A 24,531-nucleotide genomic window follows, 5' to 3' on the forward strand; every position below is an offset into this window, starting at 1 on the left:
CGACAGTACGATTACTATGATAATGGTCTTATCTTATTCTTTACTTGAAGTTTTGATAACCGGTAAATGGTAACGTATTATATTATTAAGGCGGTGTAGTATATTATCAGTCGTTTCCTTTTTTTATTATGTTGATCTATTTATCACAGAGATAACCGTGTTTAATTTTTTAATCATTATTCTTTCATGGATAATGTGATTTAAAATTTAAAATATTTTTATATTTTTGCTTATGTACGGCAGTGTGTAATATAATTTAAACATACTTGCAATCTGTGATTGTAATATTTTATTTTAAATCAAATATTAATGCTATCATTATTTATTTTTTATCTAACCATGTACGAATGATGTTAATGTATGTTAAACACGTCGTATATGTATCAAAATAAATCGTCTACCTACTATATTTATTAATTTATTTTTATTATTTAACTTAAATGAACTATAGTTACAGACTGACACCAAATACTCATTATTCATTGTTTCTGTAAATATTTTCGCGATTAATCAAATAGACGTATACAATTATTTTTAATGTTTCGTAAAGTGTATACTTGTAATTTCATCGAAATATTCAAATAGATGGAAGAACTGTCTGCAATACTAGATAATCTGAAATCGACAGTAGAATGTTTGTCCATGTCAGCTCAAACCAATACTTGGGAAGTATGTGGTGGTTTAGATCGACTACATTCAATCATGATGAAAATTTTTAGCCATGGATGTTTGACAATAAATTCAAATGTAAGTAGACATTTAGGGGCGTATTTATGTACAATGTTTTAAATACAACGTACCTATTTATACAACAATGTAATTTATTTTATTGTACTTAAAATTTACAACAGTTAATTGTTTTTTTTTTATTTATCTAGTATGATATTACAGTAAATAAATTTGAATAGCGACACTCTCGGTCGCCGAAATTTTGTCCGCTATTTAGAGGAAAACATTTTTTTCAATAAATAAATAAATAAATAAATAAATTCAATAATTTTATTTTATATTATTTTTACATTAATTAAATACATCTTAAAAAAATTCCCAAAAATGCCCATACTTGTATTTAGTGTTAAAAATTCCAGAATGTCTATTTTTTCTTTTAGAGTTAATTGTTTTCTTTTGCTGGCCATAGCGCAGTACAATAAACGTTAATGTATTGGAATCACAAACACAACTACACGGACATAGGACAATGCATTAGTTACAATATTTTGTTGACGCGATAATATTTCAATGACTGAATGGATAAGATAAAATTTTCATATACAGTTTAATAATGTACACATTAGATAACTTAATAATTGAGATTTTTATTCAGGTATTCCAAAATAATTTTTAATTTAAGATAAAAATTATTAATATTAGTGTCATAAAAGCGTCCGTTATTTAAAGTGTCCTATATTTAGATGTTTTTCTATACAGTAGAACCTTGATTATCCAGGGTAATGATGGGGAGAGGGTCACACGGATAAATGAAAATCACGGTTAATCGAGACTTTTTATAATAATGAAATTTTTTATTTAATTATAATTGGAAATACCTAGGTACAATTTTATAATAATGAAATTTTAAAAATTTTGATTCAATTATAATTAGAAATACATAGGTACAATTTTATAATAATGAAATTTTAAAAATTTTGATTCAATTATAATTAGAAATACATAGGTACAATTTTATAATAATGAAATTTTAAAAATTTTGATTCAATTGTAATTAGAAATATATATAAGAAGACGTATACATACAATAATGTTATACATACGTCCTACATCCATAATATTGTATACCTACAACAAGTTATTAGGGCTTAAAATATGAAGTTATCGTCAAAAATGTCATTAATACGATTGTCGATATCGAGTATTATGTTTAAAAATGTTCGGAAGAATGGGCACGGTTAATCGCAAACACGGATAATCGAGGTTCTACTGTACATAAATAGTGAAAATGTCCCTGTCCCTGAAAAAACGTTTGCTATTCAAAGGTGTCTGCTAAGAGAGGTTTCACTGTATATCAATAAAATATTTTTAAAATTTAAAAATATTTAAGTATACCTATTATAATAATTATTGAGTCATTTATATTTTTGACCTTTAATAATTATATTATATTATTAGTTAGGTAATTGTTACATTTTTCTTATTAAAGACGAGTGATATTATGTAATATAGGTATTAGATAGGTAATGAATAAATTTATCTCAAAATCACAATCACTAAATATTTAACGAATCAATAATGAGTTAGTTGTTCCTTGAACATAATTTGCCCCATGATTGCTCTATTAAATTTTAGTCTACCATTAAATTAATTAATATTATATACTAACATTGGCCCTACTTATTAAAAAAAACAAATTTTAAATTATGATTAATTGTATTTAAGTATTTATAGGTGTATAATGAACATATTTTTATAACTTTTGAACTGCTAACCTTAATGTAATCTTTGAATTAGAATCGTGTTATTATCATATTATATACCTTACATCTAATTAAAGACACCTGCCAAAGATTAGCTTAGTAGGTACTAAATAGTTTAAATGTTTTTAATAGCTGTGATGAGTAAAAGCTCCCATATCTTCATTTCAATTATTTTAATCTTGTAATATAAAACAATTATTTGGGCAGTATACTAATTTATGAAATCAATGTTAATGATATATTGGTTTGGTTACATTTAAATAAAGTTACATATTTATTAAGACATTTATTTATTTTTCCACTTGTTATAACCTGTAAGGCATAGCTTTTTCATTGCCCACTAAGTTCAAACACTAATCAAATAAGACATTTTGCTTTGTATTTTTATTAAGTTATATCAATCATTTCTAGATATAAATAAACATATTATAGTTTTTTTTTTGCACAACTGTTTAGTTTAGTTACAATGTTTTTATGTTTTGGCTAAAATTAATGGTATCAAAATATTTATTTAAGCTATGTTATCAAATTCTGGGAATAACTTAGTACCCTATAAGTTAATTTTCAAGAACATCCACTTATAGATCTAGATTTATTTAAATATAAGTATAAATTTGAATTCCAACAAAAATGATTTTGTATAGAACTAGTAAGTAGCAACAATATTTAACTATATTTTTCTAAAGGCTGAAGATGCTATTTGGCATTTTATTCAAGGAATCAATTGGTTGCACCCAACAATAGCATCATGCACATTTTCTAGAAATACATGCTTTAAAAACAAACATTTGGATAGATCATCATTATGGATATATAAAAGGTATGTCATGACACATATATCAATTAGTCATTTACTAGTTAATAAATTACTAATTACTATAAAGGGTTTTGGTAATTTGTTTAAACATGTTTACTGTCAGCTGAAGTGTAAATAATCGGCATTACTTAATTGATTAGTAATTTATAGTATCTATTAGTGTATAGTTTGGTATTAGGCACTACCATACTTATTATGGTATTTCTACCATATTTGTGGATTTATATATTTTTAACTTAGTTTAATTCCTTCAATATCAACAACTATATTATTTTTCTATGTATTATGTTAACTATGACATACTATATAATAGTTGAAAAACTATAATTTTGTTAAGTTACAAAATAATTCTTTTATTTACAAATGAAAATTTATCTTTGTTTTGAGAAGATGTATAACATATGATAAATAATATTCTTCTCTAAAAAACTTAAATAAACCCCTTTTTTTTTCAAATTTTTATAAATATTATGCCACAGATCACATACAATTGCATATAATAATTAATTTGTTGAATAAATTTTATGATAACATTATTAGTAAACTTAGTATTTCATATGGGTCTGCTTATGAATATATAATATATTATATATTGAATATCTTCAAAATGTTATTGTATCTATCAACTTTTCAATTTTTGTTTATTATTCACCAACATTGAATATATTCAAACTATGAAATCATTTTTATGTACCTATTATACCTGTTTAAATTTGTTCGCTATGTTAACCACATAAAATCTAAATATCTATTATATCATATACTATGTACTTTTTGTATTTTATAAATAGTTATATGTAAAGTGCGGATTTTTATGCACTTAAAAGTATCGAAATATGCCATATAATATGCAGTAAAAATCATAAAAATATGCAAAAATATGCAAGAATTTTTTATTTATTTAAAATTTACAATAAAACTTATAATAATTAATAACTTAAATACTTAATAATAAAAAATTTAGGGAATTTTCTAAACTTAATTTATTTTTAAAATTTTATTTATTATTAAAATGAATAATCATATGCATTTCAAGTTTTTCTTCTGTGAAGCTGTATCGTTTATCGGTTAACATATTTTTAAAGACTGAGAACGAACGTTTGACGTTAACCGAAGTTATTGGGGCATATTTGAAGCAACTTAGTATTGTCGGATCTTGATAAAGATCTTCGAGCTGAACGTTTTCGCCTATTAACACTGAATTAATTTTTCATAGAATTTTCAGATCTTCATTTTTATTGGAAAGCTCGTTTAATTTTGTTGTAAGTGTTACACCTTTCGATCCAGAAATAGAATGCATTTTTTCTTTCGTTTTGTCAATTATTGAAAAGCTTAGATGTAAAGTCATATTTTAAGTTTTCAGTTTTTTTTATGACTATCACTAAAAATGTCAAATGAGTAGATATAAATGTTAAATCATTCTACTTGTCAAAATATTATCTTATACATTTTTTTAAATTTTTTTAAATTTTCGCTTCAATATGCAATAAATTTTGAATTTTGCCAAAATATGCAAAAATATGCAATAACCTTTAAATATGTAGAAATATGCAAAAAAAATTTCACCATTAGCTTCAAATTATGATGATTCGTGGAGATAACTGACAAAAATCCAAAAATATTAAAGGAAAAAAATATGCAATTGCATAGAAATCCGCGCTTTAGTTAAATGTATTATTATAAATACCTCACCTACAGAATTTTTTATTTATATAATTTTTTTATTAAGTTTTATCATTGATTATAAATAGTATTTATAATCAATGTTTTTATCAATTAGGTCTGTCTTAATGTGTTTAAATGGTTATTCTGCCATAATATATTTAATCTATATGAGCTTTCTCATGTTTAGTTTTATCAAGATGAGAGTTTAAGGGTGGATTTATTATTGTATCTTTATTTCTTTTTAAGAAGTTATAAATTTACAAAAATGCATTAAGTAATGTGGTTTTATTTATACTTTTCTTAAAATATATTTTTATATGTAGGTAATAATTTTTTTTTATTCAAAATTTAAATTGTAAATAAATTATTTGCTGCATTTAAATAAAAAATTATAAAAAAAAAATAAAATAAATAAAAGCATTAACATTTAAACAGTAACAAAAGGTCTTTTGAAAAAACTTTAAAAAGGATAATATTTAGTAGTTTAATATTATAGCACAAAAAAAATGTATTCAACCTCTTGGTAAAGACAGTTCTAACATATTTTTTTATATTTTAAAAGTGTAAAAATATTTACTATTTTTTTTTCTTGAAGAGATACAGTTAGATACTATTTATCTGATAATTATAAGTAGGTTAAAATATGACGTGTATATTGCTAAAGTTCCCAATATGTCACTTGTCACTCACCCAGGAACTTTGAATGTAGTCGTTTGCTTAACACTAGTGCTGTCAGGCAATTGGTGCGCCCACTGCACCACCATGTTTCCAATATTTACTGTCAATAATTGCAATAAATGATAATTTTTAATATTTGCATATTAAAAAAAAAAAATAGTATCATTACAAGAGTGAAGGGTATTTTGCCCTTATCTTTCTTAAAATTACCATTGCTATTCAATAAGAATATGGTTACTGTTTTCTTAAAGGTTTATTATTAACTACAATTTTTATTATTTTATTAATTTATTGATGATTATTTCATTTGTAAAGTAAACATTTTATGTTAAAATGTTTCAGTCTTGAAAATCATTCACTATCTGAAAAACTTGGATTATTGTTATCTGACAAAGATCATCTGTATAAATGTTATAAGCCAGAAGCTTTTTTATGTCAAAAAGAGTATAGTGATGCTGCATTATTATGCTTAAGAGTCGTTGAACTGAATCAACCATCTTTATTACTGGAAATCAATCCTAAATTAGTAAGGCATTTTTAATTAATTAGGTAAATACTTTTGTTAATAATATATTTTAAACTATTTTTAGTATTTAAATTATTCATCTAAAAATGAACATTGTACTACCTTACCAAAATCATTCTATAAGCAAACACAAAGTAAATATTTCAAACAATTGGGTTCATTGACAAATATTTTGACTTATAAATCCTCTGAAAACATCAATGAATATAATATGAATACTGGACATAATAACGATCAACCTAAGCATAAAATTAAACACTTGTCTAAAAGACAATGCTATAAAAGTTGGCCAGATATTTATAAGACATTTGATCAACTAAAACTCAGACAGTCATTGAGTTTTGACACATTACAAACATCTGACTACTCATTAGATCATACTCATAAGGCTGCAACAATAGAAAATACAACACAGGTTTTGCTCCCAAAGTTATTGGATGTAAATTATGAACAGCTTCTTAACGATAATGAAAATTCAAACAAAAATCAAACATTGAAAAATAGTGATTTACCCAAACGAACCAAACGACGATCAAAGTTGTTTACACTCCCATTAAAAATATTAGAAGAATCTGATGACGACACACGGAGCAATATCTCTGATGGATCCAGAACTTTAATACCTTATGATGAATTTCCTCATTCAAAGTATGTGGGAACATTTGGATTAGTATCTTCATATTTTCCCGATCAAGATTTGTTCAAGTTTTTATCTTCTGGACAGTTTCTTCAAGCCAATGCTGAACTTGATCGTGAAAATGCACATTTCAAAATTTCTGAAGCAATCATTGGTACAATTGAACAAGTAAGCATTTAAATATAACTATTGTTTTTATTGCATATCTACCATGTGGTCCAGTCAATATAATGAATAATAATTTAATATATTTTGATAAACAAATCTCTAAATGTAAAAGCTACAAAAAACTTGATTTTTATGAATAAAAATTAATTTTAATTCATTATTGTTATCGCTACATTCTACCATATGTGTAGAAACTCATATTGTGTTTATAGTTGATAGTTGATACTAATAATCAATGTGTAAGTTTCAATCAATTAGTCTATAACATTAAGCCTTTATAATAATTAAATCAGTAATCAGGTGTATTTGTATTTAAAAATTGTTGAATTCAATTTTTATCAACTATTTTTTTAGAATTATATTTTTCTCACAATGACTAAAATAATAATTATCTTAACTTTTATAAATAATTATGAGTTAAATAAAAAAATTATTTATTATCAGCAGTAAAGCTATAATATTAGGTTTCAACTGCACGTGCTTAATATAATATAGTATGGAACAAACTATAATAATTTTACATGTACCTCCTACTGTATACATTATGTAGACAAATATTTTTTTGTCATAATGACGACCATATCAGTTGTTTTGTCCACTGCAAGTGCACAACGGTCGTAGCGGCATCGGTCTGGCCAGGGAATTCTGGCCGAATGTCTCCTGCTCACCGGCATTTGGGAGAAAAAGAAACCTACTCACGCAATACGCATCCTCGACATCACAATGTGCCGTTTGCTACCATAACACAGCATCCTCTTTCTGTATAAGGTGATTCTTATATCATTGAATCGCCATTTTCTCAGTAAACTTACATGTTTTTGAAAATAATTTTGTTGTTCTTTTAATCATAGTTATAAAAACAAATCATTTTAATTTATATTTTGTATTATTGTTTATTATAATATTTTTAATTTTTATTCCTTTAAATAATGACAACATACATTTTTCATTGAATTTTGAACCAGCAATTAATTAGCTTAAATAAATATTTAAAGCTTAGATCAATGGAGTATAGTGTACCGTTGACTCAATTTTTCTAAACATTAAATGTTATTTGTATAAGTAATTAACTTGATACTAGTTTGACATTCAATAATTGTCAGAAAAATATTCTAATTTCTGTCTAGAATGTATATAAAAATGATACAGTAAAAAATAATATAAAATTTAATTTTTCTTTTAAAAGGTATGTGTAATGTGCTTTAAAGTATATAAAGTAAAATATTTTTTAAAACATATTAGTTAAAATTTACACTAAGAAAATGACTTTTTAATGATAAAATAATCTCCTATATATAATGTTTATGTATGTGTGTATCCATCTTTTATATATGTATAAATACATATATACACACACGCATACACAGTAATACAGTATACTCCTCTAAAAGTATCCTACAGATGTTGAGATGTATAATGACGTGTAAGACATCAAAATATTAATATTATTATATTTTAAATTTTCTAAAACGTATATTCATGTATATTATATTCTAACGATTATACCTGCATGACTGTTTTTATTTATATCGTCTAATTGCTTTAGTATTTATTTTTACACCCCCGCGGTTGTATACTTATTTTTTTGGTTATCATTAAAAAATTGCGTATTACAGAGGGACTGACGCGCCCTGAGTACCTACCTTCCTATTTATACTTAATTATTTCATTTTCGTTTATTTTGTTTTTAATGGTATATACATTATTGTTTGCTAATATCCATCAATATATTTATAAATTATCATAAACAATATTTTATCAATGATGGTCACCGTTTTCAGATTAAATGCCATCAAAAATTGAAATTCACTGACGAGGTGATCGATGAGAGCGACGAAGAAATAAACCGGTTAAAACACAGAATTCGTTGCCGGCGTAGACAGAAGTTACAGATCGAACAAACGCCGATGGCCGGCACGTCATCTTCCGATTGCTTGACTGAATGTAAGTTAACTATAGTAAAAATTACAATACAGTGTTGTCCTTAGATTAATGTTATAATTTGAGTTCGATAGCGATATCTTCAGTTTATTTAACAGACTTAGGTATTTGTATAATTGAAGTTTTTATTTTTAACTTAGAATATAGGTTGGACTGGGTTAGTCTAATCTAAATATTATAGTATTTATAATCAATGATAGTACACTAGGGTATTTTCTAAACATTATAATACTGTATTTTGTATCGTATTTATTAAACATAGTATAAATTACATGGTGTAATTTGTAAACGATGTATAAATGATAGGCTTAGCATAAATGAAATGTTATACCCAGGTTTTTACGTTTTCTTATTTATATAAACGATTTATCTGACCTTAAATTCAATGGTGTTTTCAAAATTTGTCTTTTATATTACTCTTGAGTTATAATAACAGCTCAACAAAAAGATAATTTTTTTAAAGCTAATTTGTTCCAAATAATATTTTTACGTCATTTGAAAATGTTTTATTATTTAATAATAATTAACTTTTACATTTTTAATTCTATTAAAAATTGTGATGATTTATTTTTATAAAAAATAAGTATGACATTATATTAATAATGATTAAACCTCTTTAATTTAATATCTATTAAATTCAATTTAGAGTAATTATTTTAAAAAATGTATAGAAACCCAGCAAATCATAGCATCACACCCGGAGAATGGGCTTTTCTTATTAGTTTTTAGTTTAAATTAAGTTTACGTCATGTTAACGGTCTCCCTCGGATCTCTTCAAAATTATGCCACTGCAGATGCAAGCGGTGGCAATCGATATGCCTTTTTTCCTTTGTTGTAAATGCGCGTGCATTTTAGACTTATTGTTTCGTACTTTGTAAATTATCGAAAAATTTTGTTTTTATACAATTTTTTTCTAGCTACGATGAGTTCCCTGACGTCTTCTTACTGCTCAACCACATCTAGCGTGTCCACCGCGGACGATATGGACGATTTCGAGTTAGACGATGACAGCATCTGTTCATCTATGTTCTCTGTATGCAGTTCGTCGGCTGGCTCATCGTCGTACTCTAATATAGACCGAACGCGATCAGCCAGCGTGTGTTCGACGGTCACTGCAGAAAGCGTTGCGCGGTCATTGATCCGTCAGATCAGCCAAAAGAACAATTGGCCCGTTAACGTCAATGTCCAGTGGCTAATATCAGAAAATGATGTCCCACAACAGGTACGTTGTCACTTATAAATTATAATTTATTAACACTGCAACTCTGCACACATCGGTGAAGCTTATATGCTTGAAATAAAGGGTGTTTTCTAGTTAACTGAGGATATTTCTATGAACCCACCCACATCATTCGCCTTTTACAAATATTTTGTAATTTGTACTATAAATATTAATTATAATTATTATAATAATTAATTGTTTTGAAATATTCAGAATTAATTACTCAAATGCTTATACGCAAAACCGAATACCTATATATATTCTCACCAAATTATAAATTTAAACAATTTAAATTATCATATCTTATGATTCATAAAAAAATTACTGGTGCAAAGGTGAAGTCGTGAAGTGACTTTAGAACAAAGTTAAATTTATTAGAATTTGAATTATACATAATATTTTGTGTTTGGAAATTGCAGATCTTACCTTTGCCATCGAGCTGGCCCGTCAACCCGTATGAGCCCACCGATGATCGTTCAGATGCTTCGTCTCGTTTGCGAGGCACTAGTGATTGGGCGCCACCACGACCGCAAATAATATTCACTAGTCATCCGTCGCCAATGTAAGCAAAGTAAAATGGTTTTGAAAAAATATTAATTCATTTAATTTCTGTATTTTGTGTTTTGTGTCTGTTATAAATTGAGATCGGATTTATATTCTCTTAAAACACTTTAAACATGTTTTTGTTATTAAAAATAAATAATAAATTCTCTAAATATTCTTTTAAAATATCAAAACAATCAGATATATAATGTTTTATACTCATATAAATTCAAAATCTTCTTTTAATATTCTGTGAAAATAAAAAAAAGTATTAAAATTATTCAGTTAAAATGTATTTAATTAATTTGTTTTGAAATAACAGTTTACATTTATTTTATTTTACCTACAATAAAATTTAATTGGTTTATAGATGGTACACAAAAATAATATGTAGGTAATAGAATAATTTTTTTTTCCTTCGGAAAACCATTTACAAAAATAAAAATGTTATTTTTATTCTCCAATGTATGAAATATTCTCTAACTCTTAAAATACGCTTTTTTATACAAAATAAAATTACAATATATTTCTATGAATTTTGTGTTTCATGAATCGTTAATATATCTTACTCCTGTTTAACTGTACACGCTAGAAACCAATATGTAGAATCATATAAATTCGACATCTAGTTAAAAATAATTTTCATTTCGTCAAATGTCTTTTCAACATGCAGTCTCTTACACTATTTATCACCCGCTAAAAATGTGTAGGTACATATTTTTTTTAAATTATTATTACAGTACGTTATACATTATAATATTATATTAATCAAAAGCGTTTCAATATTATATTATTGTTTCAATGATAAGTATTAAATTGTCTTTACACAATTCAACAATATTTTATTTTTATATTGTTGTGAAAAAATGTGAGTTAATCAGCAGCTTATTAAGTATTGTTTTTTATGTTTACAGTAGGAAAAACATAATGGAATTACAAGGTTATAGATGTGCGGGCTGTAGTATGAAAGTGGCAGTAAAGTACGCTTCGAAGTTCCGTTATTGTTTTTATTTGGGTCGGTATTTTTGCACAGGGTGTCATGTAAATAAAACTTCCATCATACCGGGTCGGATAATCGAAAAATGGGATTTTTCGAAGTACGTCACACGAGTGCTACAAATGCGTTTATAATATTGTAAAACGTGTACTATTTGTTTAGGTATCCGGTGTCGTGTTTTTCATTCAATCTTCTTGAAAAAATGCTATTCGATCCACTGTTCAACATAACCGACTTGAATAGCGTTTTGTATAAGCGCGCCCGAGGCCTAGACAAAGTTCGAATGTACCGGATGCAATTGCATTACATTAAAGACTTCATATTCTTATGCAGATATGCTGACAGGTTGATATAAATTTATACTAAAGTCGTTTTCAGGTTTTTATTATTAAAGTATTAAGCTTTTTACTTTAGTGCTTATGCAAGGAATACAATTTTTTAATTTTTACATTAATATTTAAATAGATTAAAAGAGTTATTGGAAATTATAGACGCCCATATAATACTTAAACCGGACTTGTATTCAATCCAAAATTTGGTGGATGTCAAAAATGGAGAGCTCGGTAAAAAGTTACAAAACTTAATTGTTACCTGTAATAAACACATTATAAATTGTCAGGTAAAAAAAGCAAATATTTTTTACAAAAGTGTTTGTTAACGCTTTTTACTATTATTTATAGTTGTGCCAAGCAAGAGGGTTTGTTTGTGAAATATGCAACAACAATAAAATACTTTTTCCTTGGGACTTCAGATTCGTTACGAGATGTGTGGACTGTGGGTCATGTTACCACAAGAAGTGTTATGATTCAAGAAAAGTACCAATGTGCCCCCGGTGCCCTAGAATCATGGCTATGTTTAAAAGAACAGAAAGTCAAAATGATCAGAATACAGTTGTATTGTCCTGAACGGTAGCAGTAAATTGGTTTATACCATAATCAGCTAAATGTATTAACTGTAATTTTTCTGATTCTCTTATTTATTTTATTACTACCTTATTAGTATTTTTTGCTCTCATAATTATTTATTACATTGTAGGTTGTAGAACATACAAAAACATGATAACAATGGTAATTATTTATTATTTTTTGTCTTTCATTATAGCATCTTGATTACATATTCTTTGGGTGAATTTGATACAATTTTAGAAAATATAAATAAATATTAATTAATTTAAATTAAAATATTATTGTTTTTATACATTTTTAAAATGTTCAAACATAACCCATTAATAATATACTAAACAGATATCACCCTATTTGGGAAACGGTCCAATACGCGATCTACACTTTGATTTTTGGTCCAACGACTTACATCATAAATGTAAAATAAAAATTAATGTAACCAACCTGTAAATTAGTTTATAATTTTTTCATTACACTTCTTAATGTTGTTTACAACTATATTTCAGTCAGTTGTTGTGAAATGTATTTTGGCCAAAAGTTATTGTTACATCAATAATGGTTCTGGGATTTTAACATGATCTTCATCACATTTTTTTTTTTTAAATTTTTTTTTACTGTTTCATTTTAATTTGAATTTTCATGATTGAAAATATATATTGTTTTTATAGCTGATGGTCCCCACATTGTAATGACCACAGTTATACTTCCTTTTACCTAGAAAAAAAGATTCGTCAATTTTGACTAGTGGCGCCAAACCTGTACATGAATTGAAGCGATCGCTTCATATAATAAAGAGGTGGGAGGTTTTATTTGTATATGTATTTTTTTTTACATTACATAATACCTATACTAAATAATTAAATAAATAATTAAAGTTCTTAGTTATAGAGGTAGACAATATATTATTTTCTGATCAATTTACCAAAACGTTTTGATTTTGCTTTTCTTAAATTTATTTGAATGGGTGCCACTGATTTTGACAGTACAATAGAATTAATTTTGAAAAAAAATATCTTATCTAAGATTATACCAATCAACGATGGTGTTTTTGATTCTATCACTCCAATTTACAGCTTAATTTAATGGAACAAAATATCGACTAACATTTGTTTCTATAAAAGAAACCCATAGATTAGGAATGGGCAACTGGTGGCCCGCGTACCATTTATATCTGACCTATATTACATTTAAAATTACTTAATAAAAATATAAAATGTTAGCATTTTTTAGTACCTATTTTATTTAATTTTATTATATTTATAAAATCAGTATAATGTTTTTTGTAAAGCGTAGTTATAAATTTTTATCTAGTATTGAACTATTAATTTAATGTCCTAATATTATATTATTTATAGGGACATAGCTATCATACTTAATAAATTATTAGTTTAGTCATATCCGTCATGTCATACTGTTTAATTGCTTTGGTTCTGTTATAATCGCGTTTAGTGTAATGTTTTAAAACTTTTCACTTTTAAAAAGTTGGCCTTTTAGTAACATTGAGTTACCCATCCTTGCCTTAGATAAATGCTATCTTATTGGTAGGTCGACTAACATTTGTAGATCGTGTATTGGATCGTTACCCCTATTTGTATAGATATATAGATTCATTAGTTGCTTGTTTAAAAAAATAAAATGTTTTAGCACTGGCATTTAAGGAATGCTTTGGCTAATTTTTAAGTTTTTATAAAATACTAATATTATCTAACAGAGGATTATATTGATCTGTACTAACTTGTGTTATTATGTACTATTATAATATGTTCTACAAAATAATTTAAATAATATATATTATATTTGTCTTGTTTATAAATTATTATTTTTATAATATTTAATTTTCCTATAAATTAGTTGATTTTTATTTGATTCTTTACATTTTTACAAATGTGACTACTAAATTTAAAATTAAGGAAATTTAAACATAGTAGACACCTTGATCAAATAGTCAGATGGTTTTATTTTAAAATCTTTTACAATTAAACAAGACTCAATTAGTTTAACTTTTTTATAATATTATATTTGTCAGTAGACTTATAGATTGCACCTTTAACTTGTTAATAAAAAATTTGTGATGATTTTTTTTTTCAAAAAATATCTTAACTATTAGGGTAAAGAAAACTAACCTATACAGGATAAAATCAAAAATATAATATTTGTAACTTTATGTTGATTAACATGAATATTTTTACTAATAAATTAAAATAACTAAAAAATTATATTAACTAAGACTTAGTATAAATATGCATTTACATATATTTATATTTATTATTCGTTGGTATATATATTGATATTTATATTATATATTAAATATTAATACTCTAACATTATGTTTTGACTGATATATATATATATATAATGTATAGTTTATGTTTTTATTGTACATTTTTGTATTTTTAAAGATATAGCAATATTTTTTTACATAAATATTTTTTAATTATTTAAATGTGACTTTTTTATATTTTTAACTAATAATATATTATTTTTTCAGGTCTTATTACAAATTTTTTCTAAATCAAAAATATAAATGACCGCGACATAATTCATATTTTAAGTGCTCATAAAAATTGTTGACTAACATTTTAAAGATTACTATACAAAAAAACGACAAATAAAAACTTTTTATAGAGTATGTCAATTACTAAAAACAAAAACTTAAACTTAAACTGCAAATTGTGTTTTAAAACTAATATACTTATTAGTACCTATATTTTATACTTATTTTATAATATTTAAGAACTAATCAATGCTTGGAATTTGTCATTAGCTATAGTTATGATACACAAATGTCTGAAAAAATAAGTCCTTTTCAATTTGAAATACTAACTTTATGTCTGAAATGTATTCTATTTCCTATCATATAAATAAGATCTATGATAATTTATTGTAAATTTTAATCATAGTTAAATTTTGTGCTAATCTCAATAATAGTGAATAGTTACCAATAGGCATGTAAATACTGATAATAAATGTACAAGGTTATCAAAAACAGTATTAATTGTATATATTTTTATTATTTAAATTACTTGTATGACATAAGAAAAATTCTTGCTATCTAGTCATGATTGGGCCTTAATGTACCAATTTCTAACAAGGGTACCTACACAGTCTACATAATATTATCATTATTTTTTTGTGAAGAGTATCTGAGGATTCAACTGAGTAGTAAGCCAAAACATTCCGGCGCCACATTATATTATAAGTAATATCTGTGTATTTTAGTTATACATATTATTTAAACATTTATAAAGTTGTTGCTATAAAGTATAAAGTACTTGCACCAAAAGGTGATGAGTGATGACAGACGCATAGACACACACACACATAAACCAATACTAGATAATCATTATTCAGTGTAAATCAATACACTCGTCGCTCGTCACTTGATAGAATATACAATATTTTAATTTTATTTTTATAATAATATGTAGGTACCTACGTTCAAATTAGAAAAAAAAAAATTGAGACACTCTGGAAAGTTCACACACTTCTCTCGGGTGAAGAGGTAAACATAACGTTTACTCGGGAGAGTTTACCACGACGAGAATATAATATGGTATGAAACACCATTTATGTATTTCTATTTTATTATTATTATTAAATAATAATTATACATCATAGACGCGTGCATCGTGTTACATTTATTCAGAATTATCACGGAATACCATCAAGTAAATTCGACCTGCTAAATACTCTTGTACCGAGTCTCGTTTAATCACCTGTTTCGTGTATTGCTGTCAGTCATCAGGTTGATCTGTTTGAATTGTAGGTATTCGGTGTAGCCGAGCGTCTTGCCCGTAATAATATTACCATCAGAATCATCTTGTATTCTCCCGTTTGGTATTAATCTATCACCGATACACTGTACCAGAGATGGACCACGTTTTACTCGTTATATATCATGTATTTACCACGTATAACAAGGACTTGACAGTCTTAAAAATCAGGAGAATTCATCACCATCCGCCGGCCATTGAAACGTAATGACGCGTGGTGTATAGTCAACCATTTTAGAGCTTGTGGTGTGCAAGTACTAATTACTACTTAGGCATGTACTAATTAGTAATTACTATTCAACGCTTTAATGAACGCTCGAAAACTGTGTAGTGAGTAGGTACTTAAAATCATTTTTTGTTAAACCTACACTGAAAGTTTAATTTTCAATTGTCGTTTATCCGTTTAGGCATAGTGCGGACAGAAAATGATTTTTTTTTTACCCGACGTATAACACATTATATCAATGTCAAATATTTGCCAGTATCAGTGGTAGGAAAGAGGTTGATGAGTTTACCCTCTTTTTTCATGACAACTAAGTCATCATTGACTCATCATATTTAATGTGGGATTTTTTTCGCCCACAACGACCATTTCGCTTTTCGTTCATAGGTATTACTTTTTGCCCAAATATTTTAAAAGTGCTATTCTTTTTTCCTCAAGAATATTAATGTACTTTTTTTCCCACATTTGTACGGTCAAAACTTTGGAAAACTCAGCTAGGTACTTTAAATTATTTATTGGTATAAGTTACTTTTATAAGACTATTTAGCATTACCCAGAGAGTATCAAGAGGAAGCAGCTTTCATTGCACTTCAAAAATTGTTCGTGTTAAGAATATTTTAAGTTAAAAATAAAAAATATTAAAAAAAAAAATAGAAAACGATGAAAAATAAATAAATATATAATTATAGTTATTAGATAATATTAGTTGTATTGCAGCGTATTACATAGAATAGTAAAATTACATTGTGATTTCGAAAGTAAATGAAATTGCACTTAAGTTGTCCAGTTGTCAAATGTTAATAAGACAATACAATTATTATTTCATTTTATAGAATAATTTTATACACATTACATACGATTGTATTCGTACTTTGTATTTTCCTATTTTCCTAAATGTTTCCTACAGTATTTATTATGAAACCGTGAGAAAAAAATGCAATAATATTCTTTGATGAAAAGATAAAGCAGTTTTAAAATATTTAGGCAAACACAGACGTGGATGAAAAGTAAAACGTCATTTTTAGGCGAACAGGGTCTTATCCAGTATTTAAAATATCATAATGAAGAATGAGTCGAAAGAGTTGTAGGTAAATTAATTGATGACAAAATCTAGAAAATTAGATATTGCATTTTTGTAGTTTAAAGAAAATAATTAAAAATATTATTTATGTTTTAGACATAGGTAATAATCTAATTATTTTGTTTATTAAAATATGTTTAATTGTTAATTGTTATGTACAATTATTTTAAGTCTGCAGTATAACTCTTCATAATTTTAGTAAAAAAATGGTCAAATGTCGAGTTTTTAGAACTGGTAATTTTGAAGTATCCAATAAGTAACTAACATTGAAGCTTTATTTTAATATATATTTATTAGATACGACAGTTGTGTGATGAGGTGAGACAGGACTTACGTGATGGCAAAATTATCATAAAAAATCGGGCCGGTCCGGGTATCATTATTATAATTATATTTTGGACGGGCTTGGATTTCAAAAGTTAGGCCCGTTCAGAATTATAGGCTGTAGTACATACGCTATTTCAGTAGATTCGCCGATGACCGGCGGTGTGCGACGAGTCATTTTTTTTTCTCAAAAACGATTTCTAAAATAGCCATTTCCCGTTTAAAATATAGGCAAATAGCAAATAGGTGTAAAAAATAGGGCTTCAGCCCATAAGCGCAAAATATGACTCAAACTCAACCCAAAAGTGCAAAAAAAAATAAATACCTTTTTAACAAACCATAAGCGCAAATAAATTTTACAAAAATAAAGACAATAAAGTGTATTTTATAAATAGATGTAAGTTTATACTGAATATATTGTGTATATACCTACAGCGATCTTAAATGATTAATGATTATCAACCTTCACCGTAATTCGTTACGATTAAATACGATACGATAATTTACCAAACTTCAACTGAACTCGATCACTGTTGATGTATTTTTGAGTTTTAAAATTAGGTACTGTATATTTAATTAAAATAAACAGTTTAGTTAGTTAAATAATTAATGATTTTAAAATGAAATTTATAGTGTAACGGGTACAATATTTATTTTTGCATCCCACTACTAAGGTACGATAGCGCAAAATAGATTTGCGCTTTTGGTCTATCGAAAAATTCAAAAAAAAAAAAAAAATCGACGATTAGCGCTTTTGGGTTTTACCGAAGAAGAAGAGTGTTACTTTACCAGGAGGATTTATTCAAATCTAGCGCTATAGTCTATACACACCGATACATGCTGGTACACAGGTTCTTTGCTGGTAAGTATTGTCACTATCACTGAAGGGCATAGACATTAGGTACACTGCGTACAGCAGACACGAACTGTATATTGTAATAATATATTATTTAATATAATATAGCTGATAGACATATCTATTGCGGTTTACGAAATTTGTGGAAACGTGACGCAGTGCGACGCAACCCGTCTTAACGGTAATCCTGCGTAGACGATCATCACTATTAATAAAATTATTCACAACAACATTACTAATTAGATATTGTAATTCGTAGGTAAATGTGTATTATTATTTATAGCAGGCATTTATTTCATAATAATACAATATTATAGTGTGCGCGCGCGAGCAACGATCATTCGATTCAACAATTATTATTCTTAATCGATTTTTAACGATTCCGGCGATTACTAGAACTGGACACTATATAAATAATAAATATACAATTTATATGTCATGTAATAAAACTAGTAACAATCAGTATGGCTAATTATTTTTGGCGCCGCTACCAGCTATTTCATTCAACTTCATCGACCATAATTATTACTTGTGGTGTACATACTAATAACATATTATTATTATACGCATGAATACGCGAGCACATCATTTATGTTTTTTAATCGTTTGTGCTTAAATGTTTACAGGACATCTTTTTAAAATCGTCACCATTACACAAATCAAAATATAATATAATGTAAGGTGTCAACTCAATAATAGTGTTAGGTTATATTATTATGGTTTGGTTTTAGGATTTATTGAATAGTAAATATTTTTAAAATAGCTTAAAAATATTGTCAAGTAAAAAAAAAAGAAAAGTTTCAAGTCGTAACAAATTTAAAAACGCCAAACAAAAATTGCATACTCGAAAGTATATATTTTTTTTTTACGAAATACGAAGATAAAAATGTTATTATAACATATTATCTTCATTCATTGAGACAGTAAAGCGTTGAATAATTTTATTATAAAAACATTTATTTTGCGCTAATTATATAGTTCAATTTTAATTGACAATCATCATTGTACAATACGTAATAAATAGTATCTGACGAGGAACTTTTATTATTTTTTTTCTGTAATTTTCAACAGTGCGCTTAAACAATTAAATAGTCACTGGTGAATATAATTATTATTACATCATGTCTACATGTCAGCTCGATTATCTTGTAGACTCGCATTTTTATTAATTATACACGTTTTTACTGCATAATTAAAACAAGACAATTTACTTTTTATTTATACATATACTTGTTTACGTTTATACAATCTAAATATTTATATCGTATCACACGCATATAATATAGTTTTAAGAATTATAAATATATTTTTTGTGCATATTTCTACGAGCCTTGTATAATAAGTGCAGTAGTTTCCAACAATCTCAACAACTATAGAAATGTTATTTGCTCATTCATTTCTAATATAATATAATACTGTTATCAATTTTCATTTCTCTCTTATCGATAGTTAATTTTGTTTGATCAACCATAAAAATTAGTGATTTTACTTAAAAAGTTAAACATATAATACAGGCACTATTGACTCGATATCAGACTCATAACAGTCATAACACATAATATCGGGTCACTGTAATTTTTTTGTTAGCAGGTAGCAAGCTAAAAAGACGTTTATAATATAATATGTTTAATACTTTATTGTTTTTTTTTTTTTTTAGTTTGTTTCTTTTTATTCAAATAAACCTAGCTGATTGATGAAGTTACAAAATTAATTTTAAAACAAATATTAGATGTCTGCACTTTTCTGTGCATAGTTAATTATTTTTTACTTTGTATTAAAAAAAATAAAAAAACATTATTATTGAACACAACTATTAGTGTGTTTATGTGTTGGTCATTTATTTATCTATATAGGTAATTGTTTTCATTGCCTGATTTTCTGACAAAGTTATTTGTCACTTGTCACTCTATATTGTGATAGGTATTATAGTAAGTAAATATATTATATATATGTATTAAAAGCTATATTGAATTAAATAAATAATACAAAGTACAGGTTAGGTTAGAATGTTAGGTATTTTACTCATTAAAAAAATGTATATTATTGTATATAAGGTCCAGTATCTAGTTTCTGTCTTTTAGGTATCTAAAGATAAAAAACGAAGTATTTAATACCTTGCCCTAACATGGTTAATAAATTCCCGCGTATCTAGGTACGTATAGTATTATTTACAAGTTTATAACATTCAATGATCACGATTAAACGAAAGAAAAACTCTGCTTACTTTACAGTTCAATAATTTTTAAAAACGTTTAAGTTATATACGCTTGTCATGTAAATAAATAATAATTAATGATTTAAATAGTTTAAGCAAAATAAATCTTAAAATAGAACATCAATAAAATACTGTAATAAAAAAAAATGACGATTTAAAATTTAAGAGTACCAATAATAAATTTACCAACTTAAACGATTTGGAATTTTTTTCATCACTGTAAATAGCAAAGCCGGGGTTAAACCTACAGTTGTATTTGATTTCATGGACTCTGAATATTAGTGAATAATATTAGAAATATTGTAAATTTAATAGCAATTAGAAATCTACAAGTTTTCATTAATCTTATGTGGTTATTATTGAGGGCTTCGAAAAAAGAAAAAAAAAAGTGTAATCATTAACTTAAGATATAATTTATTACATTGCTTTCAAATCATTAATTAATATCACAACATACCATAATATCTTTATGCTGTGCTCGTGAAAATGGCCGATAGTTGAGGAGCTAAACGAGATGAAATTCCAAACGTATCTACGTGTCACGTGTGACATTTTTATTCTAGAAATTCATATGACTTTGTTCATTGACGTATTTCAATTAAATTTCCGGTGTAAAAGCTTTTATAGATCCAATAATCAAAAAGACCAATTAAGTCATATCCAAAGCCGTTCGCTACACTCGCACACTATCTATTATTATTCAATGACATACAATTAATATGAAAACTTATTCTAACTATACTAATTCTATACCAAAACTTATCATAATCTGTATATTTTAAACATTTTAAATGTATATTTTTAAAAATATGATATTTATATTTTAATGAACATAACAATATCTAATATAATATCAAACGAGTAATAAATTCTTAATTTATTATTTTAGTAAAATTCTGAGCTTTTGCATAGTTATTCTTATTTTGAATTGTAATGCTAAAGCTAAATATTATTTTCTTCACCAATGAGTTGATTTTTTTCTATTTGTTACCAAGACAAAGGCCCATTGTTGTACGCAAATAAGTTTTCAAAGCTGTAAATGTGAAAAACTTCTTTTACACGACGACGTAGTATTCGTTGGAATTGCTAAAAATGTTTTAAAAATTGAAAATATTAAAGGAAATCTTGATCTTACATCGTGATTTGCCATGCACTCACTTTTTTTTTTAAATATAAAACTTTTCCAGGATAGGGCATTTGGCTGCAAAAATTCTATTGAAAATATCTAGTTAATTTTTTAACGGTAGTTGCGTATCTAACATGATATATACTATAATGTTAACGTATTTTCTTCACGGTTTTCATTAATAATTCAATAAAAAAAAAAAATGTAAGATTACGTTTTCATATAATTTGAATTTTGAGTTCAGTTTATTACAACAGGCGCACCTGCAGCTCCGTAATTCCAGGGGGTGTAAGTGCACCCAATCACTAATGAATTGATTCATATTTTTAAAATCTATCTTTCGGTAAAGTGCAGATGGCGTGCGTAAAGCATTCTCGTTTGCATAATATGTCATAATATGGGCGAGAGAGATGTCATGCGGACGAGATAGAATCGATCATCCGTTTTATCGGAAGTGTATTTCTTATAAACACAAACAGCTTTTCACGTTTCGTTTCGTTTTTTTTTTTTTTTTTTTATAATAATTATTATACCCATCATGGCGGTTTTATAGCAAATGGATTAGGTATTGCGTCGTGGTATACACATGTTATTATGCATCTATACGTTTATTTACCACTTACGGCTTTGTACACGTATGTGTGAGTTTGTGACACGTTTTCGCACGTGTATAGTAATATAAACGTGTGGAACGGCCAAGAGTTGGAATTCACGTGCAGTCGGCCAAAGCGTGTGCAGGTCAAGTATATAAACGTGTATTTATTTACCTATATTACACTATGTACTATGTAGGCAGGTATCTACGCGCTTTGCGCGGATATAGGTACCGGTAAGAAATTCGTATACCCAGAAGAATGTTCATAACATAGGTCGTATAAGTACTGTTTATGCGTTTTCTTCGGACATAGCTATATTATTATACATGTCTCATTCGTACGGATTTTCGCCCGTCAGATTTCCCATCGCGTGTGTAGTAGAAAAAAAAAATCATTATTTATGGGTATACCTGACTGGGCTTAAGGCATGTTATTATTTGAATAAACTTGTATATGTCTATAGAGAGTCTTGATGCGCGTCAGTCTTTCAGGCGCGCGGACTGATGAAGAAGTGTGTATAATTTTAGGGTGAATAACAAAATAATGTTAATACTTAATACGTATACGTAACAATATTATAGACGTTGTGTAAAGTAGCAGCTCAGACTGATTAACCTACTTCCCTACTGGCTACTATAAATAATATTTATTCTTCATCTGGTTCTTTTATAGTTTTTTTTTTTTTTTTTATATATAAGTAATAGATCTACGACTTTATTAGAGAATTATAACTTTCTCATTACAAATTCATATCAGTTTTAAGTAAATTAATTATAATTTATAAGGTACATTTATATTGATTGCGGAAAATTTATTTAAAGGCAACACGTGCTGTATAGCATATCAGCGTCCTATTTGGTCCGTCCGCACTTAAACCTTTTAGTTCAAGGATCTTTATAGGTACTTTCGCAGTTACATAATCGTGTATATATGTATGCAAATAAGACGATGAGACGTGAACATTTGAATCAAAATAAACAAAAATTAAAAAAAAAGAGAGTTCATGAAGTATTTAACGATACATTACCGAAATTTATAAGACTCTATATAGATACCAGTGGCGGCTCGTGCACGTGCACTACCTATCCAAACTCAAGAAAAATTGAAAACATAAATCATGATAATAGAACTAAACTTAGTACCTTTAGTGTTATTGAGATTATTTTTCAAAATATATAAGAATATAAATTCAGAATATTATGAACATAATATTATAATATTTGGATTGGGTTATTATGACGGCCAAACAGCCGAGCGGTTCTCCGCGATAGAACGGAATCGGTGTGGCGGTGTGTAATTATGTGTATTATAATTATAGTGGTGCAGTAGGGCTGCAGTTGTGCATAAAACCGCTGTGCATTTTTGTACTGTGTAAAAATTAAAACAAGTCGAAACCAGCAACTCGCGTTATAATGGAATTGATGTGCACATTCGTTTCAGTGCACATAACCAATTAAGTTGTTTTCCTTTAACTATTTCGACGTCGCCGCGCCGTAGCGCGTCGGCAACGGCATTATAGTTTATTTTTACTCTCATTCGTTTATTATATTCCGATTAATATAATGTTAGTCGATCATTATTCATCATCGGAAATTCGAAACAACAATATTTTTTCTGTTTTTTATCGACCACCAACATTAACGTATATTATTATTCGTATATTTTTTTCTTTCAATTTTTAAAATTAATTCAGTACAGAAAATACTACACTATGCAAGTTTTTAACAATCTCATCGGCGATGAAGACGGAAATAAAAAATAAAAGTAGCCCTACTCCAGACTTAAAATATAAACAAAATAAAAGGTAAC

At 26.8% G+C, this 24,531-nt stretch overlaps 1 protein-coding gene across 3 annotated transcripts; it reads left to right on the top strand.

Moving 5' to 3' along the window:
* Positions 1-352: 352 nt before the first annotated feature.
* On the top strand, positions 353-15,061 carry LOC112592065 (run domain Beclin-1-interacting and cysteine-rich domain-containing protein). Of its 3 annotated transcripts, XR_003114539.1 has the most exons (13): positions 353-747; positions 3,119-3,252; positions 5,935-6,118; positions 6,183-6,923; positions 8,705-8,867; positions 9,782-10,086; positions 10,506-10,648; positions 11,544-11,726; positions 11,789-11,971; positions 12,092-12,245; positions 12,307-12,580; positions 12,662-12,693; positions 15,017-15,061. XR_003114539.1 is itself a non-coding variant. In XM_025336043.1 (12 exons), the coding sequence occupies exons 1-11, from the start codon at positions 586-588 to the stop codon at positions 12,529-12,531; spliced, it is 2,577 nt and encodes an 858-aa protein (XP_025191828.1). In that variant the 5' UTR covers positions 353-585; the 3' UTR covers positions 12,532-12,580; positions 12,662-13,777. The 3 variants fall into 3 exon arrangements, 2 of the variants coding, with proteins under 2 accessions (XP_025191828.1, XP_025191827.1); XM_025336043.1 differs by lacking the exon at positions 15,017-15,061 and having other exon boundaries at positions 12,662-13,777; XM_025336042.1 differs by lacking the exon at positions 15,017-15,061 and having other exon boundaries at positions 12,307-13,777.
* The last annotated feature ends 9,470 nt before the right edge of the window (positions 15,062-24,531 follow it).

The sequence above is a fragment of the Melanaphis sacchari genome, unplaced genomic scaffold (genome assembly GCF_002803265.2).
Source record: "Melanaphis sacchari strain LSU unplaced genomic scaffold, SCAv2.0 Contig154_pilon_pilon, whole genome shotgun sequence".
NCBI classification, from domain to species: Eukaryota; Metazoa; Arthropoda; class Insecta; order Hemiptera; family Aphididae; genus Melanaphis; species Melanaphis sacchari.